The 21,671-nt window shown below is 41.5% G+C and overlaps 1 protein-coding gene across 2 annotated transcripts in view; it reads right to left on the bottom strand.

Moving 5' to 3' along the window:
- LOC310957057 (neurobeachin-like) overlaps nt 1-19,840 on the bottom strand; it is a gene marked incomplete at both ends in the record, with an annotated part of 95,245 nt that extends 75,405 nt beyond the window's left edge. For both annotated transcript variants that reach the window (XM_083927476.1, XM_083927477.1), the window contains one exon: nt 19,517-19,840. In XM_083927476.1, coding sequence (XP_083783602.1) covers nt 19,517-19,840 — 324 coding nt within the window. The remainder of the gene's footprint in view (nt 1-19,516) is intronic.
- Nucleotides 19,841-21,671: the final 1,831 nt, after the last annotated feature.

Raw genomic sequence — 21,671 nt, 5'->3', positions numbered from 1 at the left:
TTGGCGACAACTGCCTATACCACAAAACAACCCAAAAGAAGAGTCTAAAAGAGAGTATGACAACACAGTAAAACGTGTCAATATCAGCGAAGGGTTTCAGAGATGCAGAGAAAAGGTTGCTAACTGCTAACCATAACCAAAGGCTCACAGCTGCAGCTAATTCAAGTTCATATTCATGTAGCCAGAGTCTCAGATCACAGTATGTCATCTCAAAGGGCTTTAAAGGCCCACAAGTCTGCAAAGAAAAGAGGATGGTAATTCTCATAGAACTGACGCTGTATAACAGCTCTGGGATCACAATTATGATCAGGATGATTGAAATGAATGACTAGTGCTCGTATAAGTTACTGTATGAAGCACATGCGTATGCAGTGTTTGTCTGGTTCCTTACTAAGACCAAAAAAGTAGATCATATTACTCCAGTTCTCAGATCTTTTCAAATAATGTATTTGTGTCCCCAGAGTCAGAACTAAACATGGTGAGGCAGTGTTGCAGAAATCTGGAGCAAACTTCCAGAAAACTGCAGGTCTGCTGCAACTCTTAGTTCTTTCAAATATAGACTGAAGACTTTTCTGTTTGCCGCTGCCTTCCAGTAAGAAAAACAATTTATTGATTGCTTATATTGAACAGTATCTTCTATTCCTTTGATATTGTTGTTGTTTTTTTTATTATTATTTTATTTGCTCGTTTTTATTTTTCTAATTATTTTGATCTGAATGTCATTTTATGTTTCGTTCCAATGCTTTTGTTCAATATTTTATGTAAAGCACTTTGAATTTCCTTGTTGTTGAAAGGTGCTATACAAATAAACGTGCCTTGCCTTGGTGTTGATGGAGACAGGGCTAAATTTTCAAATCACAGCAGTTTTTTGTTGTTGTTTTTTTTTGCCTTTTCCAGAAATTTCCCTACCCCAGCTTAAACACAGAAAATAAAACATCAAAGGAAAATTACAATGAATCTGCAAAATCCTAGTTGGCAATCATCTCTTCATAAATTTTTAAAAAGCTCTTGGGGAAAGTTTACAAACTAAATAGGAACTGAATTGCAGATTGTAGGGCAAATTAATTGATTATCGATGCAAAATAGAGCCAAATACTATGCTAAAAATAATGTATGAGCCATGAAGCATTAAATTAAAAAATTGCCATTCCGGCCTGCACCATTGCATGGCTTTATTTGGTTTATGGAGAACACTCATGTCTGCATAAATATTGTGGTCCTTGGGCGAAGAAGGCTTGTTTCCAATCGGATGATGTGATCCTGTCAAAGTTGCTGTGCAGTGAAGGTTACAAATTCCCATCAAGCAACTGCTACCTCCAATTTAGCAAATAACTGTACGCTTTGCAGTTTCATTAGATTCAAAACGCAACGAATTGTGCTCTCAGTGCCAAGAGCCGTACCCTGGGCACAGTTTCCACAAAAATAACCATGAATGTGAGTCTGTACATACATCAAAGGGGAAGCAAAGCTATTGAGCGTTCCCATATATTGGCTTGTCAGTTTCTATTAACACTGCCAGAAACCAAAGAGGGAGCGCTGGATGAAAGAAGAGTGAGAGAAGGCGAGATAACACAGTAATACCTGCTGTGTTCTGTCTTTATGAATGTCTCCAGATCTCTGCAGACCAGTTCAGTATGACTTTCTCCGCCTCCAACATCTGACTCAAAGCTTGTCAAGTGCAAGCTCAAAACATATTGTACACATACATACGCATGCACACCGACACTCGCACAAATTTGACAACCTCAGCCACAACATGCACATACTCAGCGATCAAGGGGCAACAGTTTTTTAAACAATTCACCGCAAAAAGTCTTGTAGTTCTAATTAATTCTCACAAAAGCGTTTAGTTCATCACTAACACACTCTTACATGCTCACAGCAGCGATTCACATGAATGACAGCATGAGTATGCACAAAAAAAGGAAGGTGTTGTGATAGAGGAAGAGCAAGGAAGCTGGAGGGCGAGAATCCTCCCAAAATAATCCAATAATAATAATGAGGCGCCATTTTTCATTAGCATATGAGCAGCTTGTAAAAAAACAACAACACATATTTCAAAAGTCTGTTTACTGGAGTGGGAGGGGAAGGAGCTTTAAAAAGTGCAAAGAAGGAAAAGAGAACAGAGGATCATCATAAACGGAAGAGATCAAGAGAAGAAAGAAAGACTGCAAGAAAGTGAGGCCAGACGTCACAAACGGGGCAGAAAGGAAATGTGCAGCACAGTAATGGTGTGAATGTTTGCTTGGGAAAGCAGAGAGAGAAACAATGACAGATAGACAGAGCAGACTCTATTCAGCACAACGGACAGCTCCTGCTCTCTCCTCTGACAGATACACTATGGCGAGAAGCTATAGTAGAAATCTTTCACAAGGGCTGCAAAATTCATTCACAAACAGCTGAAACTGCAACTGTCCTAATTGCTTTATTAATACTGTCATTATTTTTCAAGGACTTAAAGTCTGTGATAGCAAAATGGGACTTGAAATCCAAAGCTGTGAGAGCTCCGCAGTTTGTAGGCGCCACAGAAAAACAGAACCACACTGTTTATGGCTGCTATTCAGAGGAAAAAAATCCAGGTCAGAAACACACACACATGCACAAACACACATTACAGGAATGAGGATCGCAGCCAAGTGATCACATCTCTGACTTCATACAACTGCGGTTTAAAATGTCTGCCACCTGATTGGCCAAAGAGGCTTAATAACGGATCTAGCAATAAGCTTTGTCACATGCTATTGGGCAACCTTTTCTTTTTCTTTTTGTCTCACAAAACGTGATACTATCACAGACACGTTATTATGCACATTGGTTATAGATTTGCACAGTTGTCACAGTTACCCAACTAGATGATCAACAGCATCAGAACATCTACATAAAAACACATATTTTATGGTTAGTTTAGTTTGCATCCTGTACTCTAATAATATCCGTAATATCCGTAATACTTGATAGTGAAAATACAGAAAATACTGCAGTTAAAAGGTGTGAATACATCAGTCAACCACAAATGAAAACTGAATGGTACCAAATGCACAAAAAAATTTGTTTTTCAAAGCTTGGCATTATACAGAAGGTTGTGGTTTTTCCTTATGGCTTTACATATTTCTACTAAATTTGATTGGCAGACAGTCTGAGAGCAAATGAACAACTGATTAGATATTAGTGGTGATCTGGATTTTAATTTTTTCACATTGAAAGCCCATTTCTACCATTTTTTCAAATAAACCCATGGGTATAGACCACTGGTAACTGTCTGCACATTCCCTGCAAAAACAATTTAACATTTAGGCGTAGGGACGGAAAGTATGTGTTAGAGAATTGCTTAGAATCATGCCTTCCAGCTAAAATAATAATCCACCACACTTTCTCATGAATAAATTTACATCCTTCCATATACAACACAATACCGATTCAAGCCTTTTCAATCGAGTTTCAATGTTTTGCAGTTCATCCAGAGTGTGTGTTAGTTGGGTCTATATATATATATATACCTGTATATATACACAAACAACACTGTCTCAAGATTAGTGTCACCACTTCAATATCTGACCAAATGTCTCCCCCCGTTCCTATGTTATGGCATTGAATAACAAACAGAAAAGCATTTTGCAAAACATTATAATATGGCAGTGAACCTTTGACCTTTTGGATGTACAATGTCATCACATCACATCACATCATTTCAATCCTATTAGATATTTGCGCGAAATGTTGTCAAAATTAGTGTAAGAATTCTTAAATTATTCACAAGAATTCTTGAGTACACAAAAATGTATTTTACGAGGTCACAGTGACCTTGACCTTTAACCTTTGTTCACCAAAATCTAATCAATTCATCTTTGATTGTGATATGAGATATGAGATATCGCCTTCACCAGAATGGAATAGACGGACAACCCAAAAACCATCTCCAACATGGAGCCTTAAAAACCTAAAAGCTATAGAAGCGTAAACCTACCCTCTGTCATGGAAATGCCTGGGCCCTACCATACCAGAAACTGCAATAAGGTGTTAAGACCTCAAGACTTATGGTTTAATAGAAAAGGACCAAAGGCAACATCTCTCACCAGAGAACAAAGAGGTCTAGAAGAGAGTTAAACAAGTCAGAGAAAGAGGAAGAGATATGTGTCAAGACACCGAGAGAGAGAGAAAGAGCTGAAAGGAAAAAACAAAGAGGTGGGGAGAAACTAGCATGACATGTGGTGATTGAGAGGGCACCGTAGACCAGACAGCATGAAACAAATTACCTGCTATTGAATCGTACTGGACACAGAGAGAGCAGAAAAGAGACAGAAGGTGAAGAGGGGATGTGCTAAGGTGTTGTTTTTTTAGGTTCCCTTCCCCTTAATACTTGGAAAAAGCACATTCTGTCAAGGACAAGAGGCAACTCAATTTTTCCTCTTTTCATTTTTTTTCCTCAAGGCAGGCAGTAACGAGGGCATCCTTGCGTGTTGTGTCACGGGAGCTGAAGAAGGAAAGACTCAAGGCTGAGATTCAGTACTTTAACAAGGCCGTCGTGCCTTGTCTCCTGACTCGACTCAAATGTTCTCATTTCAAAGAAGCTGACAGGAAGTAAAGTCCTACGGGGCATCCTCCATGTTGCTTAAACCTCACTGGGCTTACCAGAGATGATACAGACACACAAGAGTGTAATCGAGAATTACAAGTCCCTATGAACTCCTTTTTCTTCCTGTGCATCTACAAGGGATTGTTGGCGTATCAAGTTTAGAAACAGGTACTGGACCAGAAACAGTTTTAAGGAGTCAAGACCTCAATACGTATGGACCGAGATAACCCAGTACCAAGCAGCATTGAAGTCTCTCCAGTCAAACGGTACCTGCATTCGATCCTTTTTTTGTACCCAAATCAAGAAACAAAACTTTGTATGGTTTAGCACGCACCGATACGAAACTACTTTTGCTCCCTCAATTTACATCATAAAAATGACACAATGATGATAACAAATGTTACGAGTCTCAATTTTTTAAAAAGTAACATTTATTGAACTTTAAAAAAGGCGTGGACACCTGTCTGTAAATAATGCCAGGAAAAAACTATTGGCGAACGCAGCAGCCCGCATCGGCCGATACGATACACCTAAAAAACACAAATATTGGCAGATAATATCGGCCGATGTAGCCGTCTATCACTAGCTACGACCCAAACAGTCTGTGGTGCAATGAAGTCGAGCGTTGTGTCTATGACCGAGTTGGCAGTTCAGTGTGTTTCCATTCACATGATGAGCATTGAGTGAAAATGTTATCAGTATATCTAGTAGTATCTGTATCACTTTATGGGTAACGGCTAACCAATTAGCTAATGTGGATTAAAATGTGGCACTGGCAAATTATATCAAAACATGTCATGCCAATGCTTCATATTCATTCATGAATAACAACTGCCTTTTTCATTGAATGCCCCAGAGTGTGTGTGTGTGTGTGTGTGTGTGTGTGTGTGTGTGTATGTGTGTGTCTGCCTGTGAGATGAGGCAGGTGTAGACTAGCTGATGCTAAGTTCAAAAGGTCAGCAGATAAGCCCCACAGACCCAACTCAGGCCAGGCTGGTGGCAATTCAGGATCACTAATCTGTTTGTTTGGTTTGGTTGAGTGTATGTGCTTTAGTAGATAGGATGTGTGCATGCATGTGTGTGCTCGCGCACACACACGCAAACATACACACACACACACACACACACACACACGTTCACGATTTGCTGAAACAATGGAGACTGCTGTTCCATTGAGCCACAGCTGATGGAGGATAAGAGAGGCAGCAAGCAGCCCCAATGAGCCTCAGTAATCCATCATCATAAGACAAGGTTGGGATAGACACACACAAACACACGCACACATAAATACAGTAGGGTTGGAGGGGTTAGTGGAGCATGATGTATTGTATGATTTTGTGTAAAAAGGCACACAAGACAAGTCAAGACAATCAGGGAATGTAATTTTGTGCAGAAGGAACACAGAAATCAGTTTTATCACTGATGGCAAACTTCTCTCTCAACATATTATTTTGAACTTTTCAATCACAACAATTTTATTGAAAGGTTTGGTCAAAGAATCAGAACACAACTCTGGAGTGGTGTGACTGTGCTACAGGCCCGTCATCAGATTTACTCCACAATGGACAGTGGTGAGGATGTGCTGTTTGAAGCTCGTGTCGTTTGAAGCAGTATCACTGTAGCAGTTGTCAGAAGCTTGTGCTTTGGAAGTTAAACCTTGGAAGGGAACCATTTGAAGTTTGCATTCGTGGTGATCAAGTAATATTCAGATCCTTTGCATATTTTGACCAATGCAAAAATTTTTACATAAACCATATTTTTCACATCAGCTCCTTCCGTTTTTACACTGGGAAGTTTTTCCTTATTTGCATGCCCTTAAGGGATCTACATTAATACTTTATCTCGTAGCTTCCATTAGGATGGAATAATTTACAAACAGTGCCATCATCCTGGAGGATATTTTCGTGGATACTAAAGGGTAATTAATAGATATCAGTAAGCTAAGTGAAACTTAGCTGCAACTGTATGAAAGTCTGAATGATAAGAATGAAAAGAAGGTTATCAAGATACATCCTAATGATGGAAAAGAAAATGATGAGGGTGTCAAATGTCAAATTCACTCACACAAAAAAAAAAACAATTTCCTATCAAAAGGTCATATCAACACAAAATCTATTCTCAAATACCGCAGTCCATTGCCAGCATGCACTCACAGCCTTGAGAGCTCACATTCTCGTCCCTGAGAAGGCCAAACAGAGAAAAGAAAATACACATTTGATTTCAAAAAGATTGAAAGATTAAGATTTAAAAAGGGATTAAAAAAAAACCGTCAAGTCCTATTGCAAAGTCTAATATAATATTAGGAGGAGAGAAAACCCCTGGGTGTAAGGGAGGAGGAAGGAAGTCAATTCTGGAAAACAAATACAGGCAGATCGTAAATCATAAATATTAAGTTTGAAGCAAACACATCCAGTCCCTTCGGCAAATAATGTCTAAACCCACTGGTATCATTTTTTTTTAAATATATAAATAATAACAGTGTAGGATCCATAGCAGCGTTGGCAAATTAAGCAAACACTCATTTTGTTCATTTTTAAACTGAGAATGAACTAATAAAAAAAAACTGTAGTAACATGAAACAAACTAAGCAAAATCCTTTTGAATTCATTCATTTTACATTATAAAAGTGTGTTTCTCTGCATTTCACATTCTGTATTTCATGATAATAGTTTTCCCGCAACTAGGGATGGGAGCAGTGTGGAGGGAGTGGGGGGATGGGGGGGGGGGGCTATACAGTGAGTCACCACTGCCAGTTGTTGGCTGCAAAACGTCTTCCTCCACTTCCATCTATACCTCCATCTACCAGCATTTCTAAGTGGGAAAGTGCTAGGAGAGGTGAGGCAAAACCTGACATGGCACTACAGGGTATTGGATAACTTTTGATGACGGTGAAATCAGTTTATTAATTGATTTTTGCAGGTCAAATTTTCAATTTATACAATATGTAAGACCACAATACAACTTATGGCCAATACCTGTAAAAAATAAACTTTGTGCTAATGGGAAAATGTTAGCATGCTTACACGCTTAGCTTAAAGATTGTGAACATGGTAAACATAAAACAGCTTAGCATAAGCGTGTAAGCATTCATTGTGAGAATGTTAGCATGCGGTCTCACAAAGGGGCAAAGTGCAGCTTTACTTTGTGCATGATTGCAGGGCTGCACAATTATGGCCAAAATGATAAACATGACTTTTTTGATCAATACTGAGATCATAAATATCACAATTATTCATTGTTCAAAATATTTTTACTGCACCTTCACATCCTGCTATTGTACAAATCTTTGCATCAAAATATAAGGTTCTTCCTCACCTGAAATCAGTGCATCTTCAAGAAGCAAAATATAAATTAAATTACATTCAAAAGGGACTAGCGTTTCACCTTCTGCTTAAGACATTTGATTTTTGTTTTGCCTGCCTGCTCTCCCATCTGTTGTACTTTCCTACTCTGGATTGCAACTGCAACATTCAGGCTGCCGCTGCAGAGTGCGCATGCAGCAACATGACAGCTTCCCGAAAGTGAAGCTAAAACATCCTTATTGCCCCCTGGTGGCTCACTTTTAATTCAAAACCGGGTTTCTAACATCGGCCTGCCAAAGGGTCCAATCTGACCGACTGGATGATGTTGCAAAGTGTGAAAATTGCTGAGAAGTCATTAATTCCAATTGTTCAAAGTATCTAGCATCTTAAAATATAAATGAGGACAGAGATAGTGACATACTTGCTACAGCTGCTTTCTAGAAGTGATGAAAAAGCGGGAAAAAAATGTTTTTTCACTGCTTTGTTCTAGATCAAAGTGCTCCCTCCCCTTATTTATTCTCTAGCTCGCTGGATCCCGTCTGCTGTCTCTCTTTTGCATGCATGTTAGCCCTATGCTGGATACTCAATCATAGATCTAACGTGATTATATATACAGGCTACCTGACACAACATTGTCAAGCTAGACTACTGAAGTCGTTGTCAAAAAGGTGAAAAGTGGGCACAGACTGTCAGGTTTTCCAACTAGAATGGACCAGTTCCTATTTCTTTATAAATGGGAAGCCAGTGTGCTTGGTGTGTTCACTGCACCTGTCAGTGGTCGCGTAAATCAGAAATCGTGTGTGTCCCGATTGGGACATCCAAATTAAGTACAAAGTTTAATCATTTTTTGCATTTTTGGTTGCAACTGATGAGAGAACGGACATTACAGATGATGCTAAAGTGGCTCTAATTATTTGCGGTGTTGATGAGACTTTAATGGACACCGAGACATCGCAGACGACAAAACAGCAAATTACATTTTTAACTCTCTTGCTGGAATGCTGGACTGGGTCGGGATGCCTGGGCCCATGCTGGCAGCCGGCAGAGAGTACTGGTGGTACTGACTGAATGTTGCAGAATAGACATATTGTTGAAATTGCAGTTATTATTGTTCATGTTTTGTGCCTTTGAAGAACCACTATGATGTCTCCATTGTAATGCACATGTAATAACAGTGAGTAGTAGACTGACTGAATGTTGCAAAACAGAAATTGCACTTAGCTCATCTTTTGTAAATGGATTGTTCATTGATTGTGACTGTTTCATAATATACTTGCACCACTTTACTAAACAAAGGAAAGGAAAGGAAATATTTGGAGGTGTTGTTATTTATAGGTTATTATGCAATGGTTCTGCTGTTCCAGCCCACTGGAAGCTGTAAAATGAGTTTGATACTGCTGGTTTAGGAAGCACTTGATTTGATATGAAGCAGAAATGTCTCTGAGCGTAGCACGTATTTTAAATGTCAATCAAGTCGATCATGTTCATTTTATTGTGGGAAGCCAAAATCATGATTAATATTAATATTAATATTAATAGTGCAGCCCTACGTGACATTTAAGTGCTTTACTGGGTGCCACTGCTCTGCATGCTGTCAGCTTTGGCTTTTCATAACAGATGTGGTTACTGCATAAAAGACTGTGTAAGATTTAATATAGCACCAAACAGGGGCACACAAAGCTTTAATTTTAGTGGTTGACACTACTGAATGCCAGTCAGCGCTCATAGAGAATATTATAGTTGAATAACCTCAGTACTCCACAGTGGATTAGGATACTGTTCTTATTTCCCTTGCTGACATGGACCAGAGCACACAGACCTGACTTTATTATGTGTGCTAAAACCAATGCCGCCGCAGTGCTAGCCAGTAGCCAGGCAGTATCACATCCAGAGAAAAAGGGACACAATTAAGCAGCAAAATGTGCCACTGTCTGGTTATTTTACTAGTTTTCTTTGGAGTGTTCAAAACATAACTAAGGCCTTTCTCTTATCAAGCTGTGATGTCTTATGAAAAATCCTCGTCTGAGGGCTTTAAAATCCTCGTCTAACCCTACCCATCATCTAGAGCTCTCTATCATTACTGAAATGGATTTATGAGATGAATGAAGATGAAGGGATCATAGCGCTCATCTGCATTCAATAGTTAGAGTCTATTTCATAGGGATAACATGCAGTCCTGACCCATTGTTCACCCAGCGCAGAATACAGATGGAGGCAATAAGAAACTAAAGTAGAAAATGTTTTGGTTTGATAGCGAGTGCAGATCTACTATTAACCAGTCTAATGTGGTGTAAAATGACTGTTTCCCATGCTGAAGGGGATGTATGGGCATAGCAGGGAAATACGATATGGCTAAGGTATAAAAAAACATTATGAGTAGTTCTTGAATACTGAAGTTGCACACATACAAACACATGGTTTGCTATAATCAACCTTCGGCCACTGCTGTATGCAGCATGATGAATAGCTACTCAGTTAGCTATACTTCACAGGACAGTGTGTGTGTGTGCGTGTGTGTGTGTGCGTGTGTGCGTGTGTGTGTGTGTGTGTGTGTGTGTGTGTGTGTGTGCGTGCGTGTGCGTGTGCGTGTGTGTGTGTGCGTGGAGCCAGGGGAGAAAGGCAAAGTAGGCCAGCATGAATATAAAATCACCCCTGCCAGGCAATGATGTGGGCTACAAGAAGGAAGGGATCAGTGTGTGTATTTTTTCTGTGTAAGATGTGTGTGTTATTGTGTACGTGCCTGTTGCCGAAGAAAATGTGCAGATGAAGGTGTAGGAGACAAAAGCAAGGGTTTGCAGGAACACTCATTTATCAACTCTCTCTGGGATGTTGTGGGGCACACGCTCACCAGCACACAAACACCAGGTAATTCAAACAAAGCAGCTTGTTATAATGTGAGGATTAGTGCAGTGTAGGGGTGCCAGACTGAAACAAACACACACACAGAGATGAACACATGGTAACAACAACATTGTGTTTGATCCAAATATTCCGAATGAAGATTCTATAGAAATGACATCCACGACACACACACACACACACACACACACACACACACACTCTCTCTCTCTCTCTCTCTCTCTCTCTCTCTCTCTCTCTCTCTCTCTCTCTCTCTCTCTCTCTCTCTCTCTCTCTCTCTCTCTCTTTAGATGGAAAAACACAAAAGAGCCAGACACAATGACATGAACCAGCCAGACACAATAATGTGGAAACAAGGAGCATGGAGTAAGAACAGAAGCTTCCTGTAGCCCATATATGGGTATTAGTGCAGACATTAATAATTTATTCTGCCTTGTAAAATAATAGAAAATGTATTAAATAACACTTTGATAAGCAATATATATTTTTATTGAGTAAAAATAGCAATCACCAGCTGGTTTCAGTCTCACAAATGCAAAGAGATTCTTGTTTGTCTTTGGTCCATATCAAATATATAATGAGTACTTTGAGTGTTCCCTGTTAAACAGTACAAGTACAAACACTTCCCACAAGGACATTATTTTGCATTAAAGTCACATTTTCATTTTGTTTCTGTAAATATTTTATTGGGTATATTACTATTAGGGCCCAATGTGTTAGGTTTTTCTGTGAATTTTCATTCATTTTGTATTTATAAAACTTGTGGAAAAATATTATATTACAAACTTGCAGTAACATACTATACTATTTTTTATATAATGGTGATTTCTGAATCAATGCAAACTGAATGGTTAGAGCACTAATAAAGACCCTGTAATAATCTTTGAGTGTCAAAGAGGTCAAAAATGCAATACAGTACATGTATATGACAACTAAGAGCTTCAAAAAGGCATGCAGATACTGCACAAAAAAAAAATCTGAAAGTGGAGACTAAGTTCCTTTTGTCATCTCCCTCCGTCCTTCTCTTAAACTCTACATCCTCACTAGTAAAAAATCATGGCTGCACATGGCTATGGCAGACATGTGGCTAACAGCAAATAGTCTCTCTCCAGGATTTCTTAGCTACAAATGTGGCAAAGATGAGTGGAAATAAGGAACCAGAGAGGAATGGCACTGCAGACAGCTCCATTACCTCTTCACAATAGAGATCATCCACATTCATCCACCCGCTGCTTCACCCAACCAGGGATTTAAGGAGCGAGGGACAAGATTACACCGAGGGGTTAGGGAGATGGATGTGCTTGGAAGAGATAAAGAATGGAAAGACAAAGGAGGCGACAGAGAAGTAACAAAAGGTGTCGTTAAGCAAGGATGGGACATTTTTTTTCTGTGTTCACACCCATTCCCAGAAGGTGTACTCGCCCAAAACCTGACATGGTTTATCCCCGGAAAAAACACCTGCATCTGGAAAGCTAACGAAGGATGAGGAGGAATTTAGAGAGCTGAATTCAGGTGCTGTAAGACGCAGATAGGTCAGCGGTTTAGCCTGGATGCTTAACACCTGATACTTTCAAACACAGACTTAAACATGAATGGGGTCATGCTTTAAGCGAGTGAAATAGGCATTATAATGAAGTCAGCTGGAATCAGCATTACACCTTAAAAAGATTAATTTAACTCTGAAGCAGATCATTATGGAGAATCCCGGATTTGGAAGCCACAGGATTCAACATTTATGACACAACTTAACATTTGGATATTTTCAATCGGTTATCTTTCTTCCCACAGATATTTGTCACAAAGTGAAAATGCTATCAAGATTCATCCAGCATGCCTCAAAGTGTGGACGTTATAACAGCAGCCCTTGCTTTCAGAGGGATGCTAATCATGCTAAGAAGCCAGTAAAGGCTAATCTCACAATGCGACAAGTGACTGACAATGAAAAATGGCCAATTATAACTCAAAATGTCAAAGTATCTCTAACAGGCTTTATGTTAAAAAGGACCCCTACTGTATTTCCCTCCTCTATCACCAGGAGCAGAGGAGAGGGGAGGGCAGTGATACACACAGCGTGATGAGGCTCCACAGGGGGGCTGAAACTCATCAGACCCCCACAGAACGCCATACAGCTGGACTTACAGTATGTCACACTCAAGAAGAAAAGAGCATCTGAAGGACAATCACAGGCTTTTATCCCCCCCCCCCCCCTCTAAAACTTTCTGAATGCTTCTCATCTTTTCTCTCTCTTTAGTTTACCATTTTTCTCCCTCTGGCACTCTTTCTACAGTAAAGATGAGCATCCTTCCCGTAATGTCTATTTCTACCTCTCTGTCTCTCTCCAGCTCATGAAGGGGTCAGTACAACCCAGCTGTGTGATAGATAGCAAAGTCATTCATGACCTTGCAGTGGAAGCCACACCCTCTGTCCTCCACCTCAACAGCACGTATGTATGTGTGTATAGTCAGTGTGTGTGTTTGTGTGTGTGTGTGTGTGTGCGTGTGTGTGTGTGTGTGTGTGTGTGTGTGTGTGTGTGTGTGTGTGTGTGTGTGTGTGTGTGTGTGTGTGTGTGTGTGTGTGTTTGTGTGTGACAGACAAAGAGAGAGGGAGAAACAGGCATGGTGTGTGTATGCAGTTGTATGCAGTGGCACCCCCTATAAAAACATTTGTTATTATGTTCCTTGGGTCAGCACCAGCACAGTGGTTACCGTTAGCTAATGTTGCTCACTGGCTGTAGCCCCCGGGCACAAGCTGACTAAGCTTCTCTGCAGCACTTCACCAGCTAATCTTTCCCAAAAATAAGCCCCAATAGCATTTCGCAAAGGCCTGCGAAACACTTGGTGGAGACAAAATGTGCATCCTCTTCCTGAGACATTTTTTGTCTTGAACTTTCTGGGCTTCAAACATTTTTCTCCTCTTTGCTGCAGCATTAACCTAAGGCTAATGTTCCCGCCCCTTCATGGGCCAGCAATTCAGCTGTACAACCACAATAATTTCAAATTCAGCTAAAATATAACTAATACATCCTTTAGAGACAGAAGGATTGGTTGATTAATTGATTAGTTGACTAACAGAAAAATACTATAACTATTTTTGATAATCAGTAAACTGCTTCAGTAACTTTTCAAGCAAAAGTGTCAACAAAAAATCTTAGTTCCAGCGTTTACCAGACTTTTCTTTGTCTCACTTTTTACAATGTGAAAACAAATGCTAGCTTCTGATTTTGTTTAGGCTGCCATCGGTTGTTTTTCCCAATTTCCAAGAGACTGCACAATAACTGCTAAAAGGTTGTCCTTGTGCACATATTAAAAAGGGGGTACATGTAGCATTTGAACTTAAACTACAATAATAGTATGGATTAATGACACCACAACTGAGCACATTGGCACATCTCGACTCGCTTCTACACTATTTCACACTGTCCTCTACTGAATCAGATTTCGCGTGAAAATCAGTTGAGTCACTTTACAGAAAAAGGCAACACTGCCTGGACCAAAAAAACAGGAAGAAGGGCAACAACTCAAAGTAACACAAAACTCTCTTAATGTAAGTTTACCAAAATGCACAAAAAGAACCACAAGCACATGATGACGAAACAAACAAAGTCCCTTTTTTAATGATGGCGGTTAGTTTCAGAAACACTGCAGACCTGGTGTTACATAGAGCCTGTCATCTTGATCATGGTCGCATTAATCAAAGGCCATTTTTAAAAAACACCACCACAATTCATTTTACAATAACATAGAGATGATGTACACAGCACATTTAATTGTGTGCTACAGTTACAGCACAACCGAGCTTGTACTCTGTTTTATAAATGAAAGAAAAAAAACATTTGAAAACCATCATAAAACTTGAAAAAATGCAAAAGTCCATCACAGATGATTTTCTACATAAACTAGCAAGACTACACATTTATTTATTGAACTATCAAAATATATATGTGGGCGCTTGTAATGAGAGTCATCTGCATGACTGTGCGAGCACAAGATGACCCATTGTTATTCCCCTGTATGGCTATGCAAGCAGATTACAGTGCTGCAGAGAAATAGTTAGCTTCTGCCCTGAGTGTGCAGCCACAGGGCAAACTTTGACAACAGTTGAAGTGAATTTTGCACTGGTGGTTCAAAACACCTCAGGGCAAACATGTCACAAAATAAGTTTTGAAATTGTGTGAACTATTCCTTTACAAAATTGTGTACTCCAGACAGACAAGCAGTGTTTACACACTACAAAATAGAGAAACACTCTTTTTTCTCAAATGCTACATTTTTCCTTCTTTACTTTCCTCATCTTCATTTGACTTGTTTTGAATGATTGTGCTGCTGTATGTCTGAGTGTGTCTGTATTTTTGCCTGGATGTCAACATATGAACATCTGAGTAAGTACGTGTGTGTATTTTTTGGGTCTGTGTGTGTGTCAGACTCAGTGTGTTGTGCTGACTCTGCTGCCTGTGGACTCGATATCAGGTGACCTTGGTGATTGTGGAGTGTGTGGACAAGAATAATGAGATGTTTGCTAACAGAGACTCAGTGGGACCACTAAAGGGGCTCAGGTGGGGATTGACACGGCCAGAAGATGTTGCATCTGACCAAGAGGGAAGGTGAAAGCAAAGAACGGCCACGGAGACGGAGCGTGAACAAGAGTGTGTCACCAATCTTTTTCTATGCCAAACAAACACTCCAGTTTGATCCCAAAACAGCATTACAACTAGATACAGCTGTCTATAAATAAGCACAGCTGGTGCCGTACTGAGGCAAGACTGACAGTTCTGCCTGTAGATGCAAATATACCTCTCAAATCTCAAGATAAAAATATGACTGTAAATTTCGGATAAATCACGTGCCGACCCTCTTTTTCCTGTCAACAAACATTCCGCTTTACCTGTACCTCCTCCAATATACAACTTCACAACATTAGTCAAAGCAAATAACCCCAGCCTAGTGTATAAGTGATGGATAATTGAAGGGGTAGTTGGGTTTTTTGAAGTGGGATTGTATGAGGCACAATATTCATAGTCAGTATTACCTACAGCAGATGGTGGTCGGCACAACCCCAGTTTGGAGAAGCAGGAGACCCGGCACAAAAGCTAAGCAATGCACTGTGGTGGATGAGGAAAGCGGACCAAACATACTTAGCTACCTAAAAAAGGAACACATAAAAAAATTCCTAATCGAATTGAAGCCACTCTATGCTCTCTTCAAAGCCACCAGACTCCATTCACAATATCCGTAACTTTACCTCAATTTTACCTCGCAGAACACGAAAGTTGCTAGTCTACTGCTGCCTCTATTGGTTTGTTTGTTTGTATTGTGTGACTTTAGCATTTTAGATGGTAAGCAACTAACAAAACAAACAAAGAAGTCTGGTGGCTCCCCTCGTGTTAGGGCTGCCTGACAACAAGATAACGTGTTGAAAATGTTATAAATATTGCATACTGTCCACCATCTACTATAGGTAATATGGACAAGTATCTCATACAACCCGATTTAAAAAAAATAAAAACAATATCTTTAACTCTGAGGTTTTAATTCGCAGAACCACCAGTGCAGGGAGAGAAAAGTAAGCACTGACCTCTAAAAGGGATGATAACCTGAAAAAGGCTGCACCACACCATAAAGCATCCTGCCTTGTAGAGTGTCACGTATAGTGATCCCTATGACCACACACACACACACACACACACACACACACACACACACACACACACACAGAAATGTCTATTTGTGACCCATCATCAGGGTTATGATCCGCTCAACCAACACCAGATTATGTTGCCTAGTTGCATCTTCATGCATCATTTTTAGGGGCCTAACTAGTCTGTAAGATTTGAAGAAATGTATCCCATTTATCATCTAATGACCCCTTAGATTTATCATCTACGGTACCCAAAAGGCTTGACATTGGTACATCCATATTCTTCAATTGCAGATGACAAATTTAAAGAAACAATAATGGATAAATAAGAGGAGCAACGTGACAAATGCAGATGCCTTCATGGTGGAATCACTGAATGGTTTAATGAGCATGAAAATGATATGGCTCTATGGCCTTCATAGCCACCAGCCCTAAACCCAGTTGAACACCGATCTTGCTTGTTGATGCTCTTTGAGTTCCTCGCGTCATAAAAATATGCATATAATAGACAAACAGACAAAGAAAGAGCGTGACAGATAGAGAGAAACGTTATGACAGAAGTCCGGAAGTGGAAAGCAACACCAGGTGGCTGAGAGTCTGGAGGCAGGCAGTCAAAGAGCAGTGTTGCCTTGACAACTGTGATGCCTTGTTGATGATAATAACTGAGCACCTCACCACCACCAGCCTACACATATAAGTGTTTCTTAACTGCATGTGTGCGTTGCATGTCCTGCATCTGCACATCTTCTTAATTATTTGAAAACATTAATACTAAGGTATTAGAAATAATAACATGCTCAGTGTTATTGGCTACACAGGCAGCAGTGCTATGTTGTTTGCTGCTGTATCGGCATCAGTACAGCCAGCATTTTTCTGGACCCAGTTGATTATTATTGTCTTCTCTGTGCTTTTCTTCTCTTTTTTTCTAGAGACGGTATAGTTCATCACTCGCCAAAGGCCAGCATCATGCCGTATAGAACAGAGAGCATATCTGATCCAGCTGACAAGCCATCTGTTCAGCCAAGCCGGAGTGGGATCTGATCAATACAACCACGGTGGACGGTAAATGTGGCTGCTGTGGTCTCCCACATTGACTAGAATAATGGATCAGCTTTTGGGTCACAGTGGACTCATTGTACCAGCAGCATGACCACTGAGGTTTCTGCCTCCACACCTCTTTGTTTCAACTCTTTTAATTAAGGAGCTGGGCAGCAGAATTCCCTAACAGGCTTAGCTATTGGCAGCCTCGCAACCACAACTGATTGTTCAATTCAGGATTTAGCAAGTAAAGCTCTGTATGGACAACACATACTGCTTTAATTTGTCAGGGTGTCGGGCCTTTTTTGTGTGTTAATGCATCAGACCAACATTCACGAATAAAGTGTGGGTCTAAATGCAGGTTTTCTATGTAAAGCTGGGTACATTTCAGCTGGACGCTCTGATGAGCTTTCACTGATCTGATGTGGACCAATCCAGAGTCCTTTCCTCTTCCGCTGCATCAGCTGGTGATTTCTGAGCACATAGCCACTGCAGCATCCTTCCACCTCATCCTCCTCCACTCTCTCTCTTCTCCTCCCCCACCCTCGCTCAACCCCCTCTTCTCTTCCTCCTCCTCTCCACCTGCTTTTAAATGCATGGCGCTGCCCTGCCAGGCCAGTCTATGCAGGCAGCATCTCTCCTCTCAGCCCCTCCAGAGTGAAGGAGGAGGCTGTGGAACAGGATGGATGGTTATCAGAGGTGGGGGGGGGGGGGGGGGGGGGTATGGGAAGGAGACAAGGTGAGAGTGAGCCAGCAAAGCCCCCCCTGCTCTTCCATGTAGTACCAATAATCGATTGGGGGATGAGAGAGGAGACCTGAATCCGGACGGCTCTCCAGTCTGACTGAGAGGAAAAAATGGTTTAACCCAGCTGTAGACTGTCCTGGTCCAGGGAGCCTAAATAGGCCACTGGCTACATGAAACCCTGAAACAGTCAACCTTTCAGAAAGCACTGCACTGAAATCAGGTTATAAATTATGTCTACATTATGCTACTTCTTCCTTAAAAGAGAATGAATAATGATAAGAGCCCCCCTCTTCATGGCAGATATGTAATATCATGCAGTACACGCCATCGCCTGATGCATGGAGGAGGGAAAACTAGCAGCATGCAACTCGTCCTATATAGTCCTAACGCATTAGTCTTCCAGACCCTGGTCTGCTGTACATTTTCCCTCATCTGTTTCGTAACGGGAAACACCAGTCATGTCAACCCCCCCCCAGCTGGATTAAATCCTCTCATGTGTAGGGGTAGGCCCAGCATCGCAGACACAACCTCCGACGGAGGGATAAAGATGGAAGGGGGGGTGGCGACGTATATCTGATATATTAAAAAAATGATCGCTGTCAGAGGCACAGCAATATAAACCACTGGCCGTTTCACAGCTACCTATACATCACTCCTTTGCGCACAGGATGCGGGGCCCTGCCTGCCTTCAACAATAGGCCTATGCATAATTTTGAGCCATTCTCGTACACACACTTAAGTCGAAGGGTAGCATAATGCTAGTCGGCCTTTGTCCGTGTTGGACTGATTTTGTTTTAGTGCTAAACGGAGCTGCGTGATTTCGCTCTTTAGGAAAACTAAATAATTCCGCTTGGGTCTCGGTGTTGTGCGCAACATTGTGAGCATTGTCCGTTTGTTACAACCTGTCTATGCATCACTTCTGGGCACATATCGGGGTCAGGTGAACAGCCAGCATACACTTTCTCCTTATCCACTACAGTTTGACTGCAAATGTGTTTTTCCTTGTTGCGCCGCAAACGGGTCATTTAGTCAACAATGGCCGGTGATTAGACTACCCTCCATGCCTTTGGGGGTCACATGCTTCATTCAGCTCCTCTAGCCTTTCACAAAATCACAGCTTCAGACCATTTGTCCTCCAACACACAGCCTCATTTAGCCCATGTTGGGTTTTTTTAATCTGCAGAAAAGAAAAAGCCCACATCCATCCTTCGAACAAACAAATGACATCATCCTCCGAAAGCCACACAACCATGAGAGTGAAGCATCGTAAATAAAACATAGCGGGGTTAGGACAGTGATTCTGCTGTGCGCTCTATGGCTGCCTTTCTGTGCTTTCTAACAGTTTGATCCTGTTTTTCCACTCACCAGGTTCAGCACCGTCTCCACGATGTCCCGGTTGCTAACCTCCCCGACTTGGATCAGGCCCACCAACACGGCGAATTTCATCTGGATATTCCTGATCGGGACAGCGGGGTTGATCACCCCGGCCGGGAGGACCATAGAGCCGGCTGAAGACACCATCCTTTCCCCGGTGGCGCCAGAGCCAGCGCCCGCGGCGACCTGCTGTTGCTGCTGCTGCTGCTGCTGCTGCTGCACGGAGGAGCCCGGCGGAGGATGTGAGTCTCGGTCTGTGTCCGTGAGCGAAGAAGCAGAGCCCGGTGGTGCTGAAACCGGCTTCTCGCTCGACATTTCCCCTTGGAAACAGGGAGGAGAGGAGCGGTCGCCGCTGTCTCTCACACCTGCTCTACAAGCTCGAGCGTCTGCAGCTGCACAAAAACATCCACTGCACAGGAAAAACAAGGGAGAGCGGTGTTTAAAAAAAACAAAACAAACCTCTCAATTCACCCTATCCTCCTGTAAATGAGTAGGGATTCATAGGGCTGGAGAAAAAAAGGGATGGAGGTTTGACAGAATGGTAGCCTACGCTTGTTTCTTTCTCTCTCTTTCTCTCTCTCTCTCTCTCTCTCTCCCCCTCTCTCCCTCTCTCTCTCTCCCTCTCTCCCTCATTGGCAGGTTGCAGTCAGTGCGGTCGTCGAGGCGAGAACGCCATGTTGACGCCCCCTGTCTGCGGCAGCGCGCTCTAGCCACACATGCGCACTCGGACACTTTCTGGTAGGGCGCTGAAGCAGAATAACATGGAGCTATCCATGCATGGGTTCATACAGAGCACAGTATCACCTAAACAACTGGCTGTTTTTGTTGTTGTTGTTTTAATCAACACATAACGTATGAATTCATTCAATTTAATTGAATGGCTCTGAAGATGATTTTGAAGAGCTGAATACGGATATTTTAAAAAAGAGTAAACACAGCAATAAATAGTGATGGGCATCTTGTTGGTGCTGTTTAGTGAGTCCGGCTTCCAGACAGAGGATGTTTATATATTCAGGAAAGCATCCATGTGCCCCACTTATTGCTGTCCCCAGTTTGACTCCAGTACCTTTGTTTCCTCATTAAGAATCACAGGATTACCCTTTTGACGCTCATCTCAGCAGAGCTCCCCAGTGATTTTCTCACCTCACCTCTCTTCTCCTCCCCTGCGACCTTTCTCACTTTTTGAACACACCTTATTTCACCCCCTTTCTTCTTAACCCCCCACAAAGCATTAATCATATTTCTTATATGTCTGAATGTGGAATATATAACCCTAAAACTAGGCTATATATCTTTGGAATGCACTGTACTTAGTAACAGTTGCTGCTTTAAAGATCACCCATTATGCTCATTTTCAGGTTCATACTTGTATTCTGGGTTTCTACTAAAACGTGTTTACATAATTTAATGTTTTAAAAGAACATTTTTTTCTCATACTCTCTCTCTCTGTAATTTTACCCATATTCACCCTCTGTCTTAAACACCGTTTTTGTGTCTGTCTCTTTAAGCCCCCTCCTGAAAAAGCTCAGTCGGCTCTGATTGGTCAGCGTTTCCGCTTCTGCACTCTCTCTGTATCATCACTGCAGTCGGGGAATGACAGTGACGGCACTGTTGCGGCTGTTTCTACCATCATAGTTGTGACATCCCAACCGTCTGCTTTGTCTGCTCATTTAAAGGCAGTTTCTGAATACGAACTGGATGCATTTCTCTGTGAATTGAGCGTTTTGATACTTAAACAGTATTTAAATAGCACCTCGACCTGCTTTATAATACATTTTTAAAAAAGACACTGACATCTCGCTTTTTTACAATATGGGACCTTTAAGTATGTGTGTCCTGCATGCTAAAATGTGTCTGGATGGGTTTTTTTTTTTCAGATTTGATATCCACTTTGATGTCATGCTCTCATCTGGTCCACAGGTCCAGCCAGTGTCTGTCATACTCGCTCACACACCTACAGTGCAATATCCCCTCGTGGCTACACAAACCGTGGCTCCCGGTGCACTACCTGTATGCGTACATAAGCCTGTTTCACACTCCATGCGTTCTTCCAACGGGACACATCTGCTGGGTAGGATTTCCATTAGCACAGAGACTATAGAGGCTGATTCGTCTGTCTGAGTGTGTTTTCACATCGGCAGTGATC

This window comes from Echiichthys vipera (genome assembly GCF_963691815.1).
Source record: "Echiichthys vipera genome assembly, chromosome: 14".
Taxonomy (NCBI): Eukaryota; Metazoa; Chordata; class Actinopteri; order Perciformes; family Trachinidae; genus Echiichthys; species Echiichthys vipera.
The sequence above is the reverse complement of the archived record's forward strand: the minus strand, read 5'-3'. Positions and strand labels throughout refer to the sequence as shown.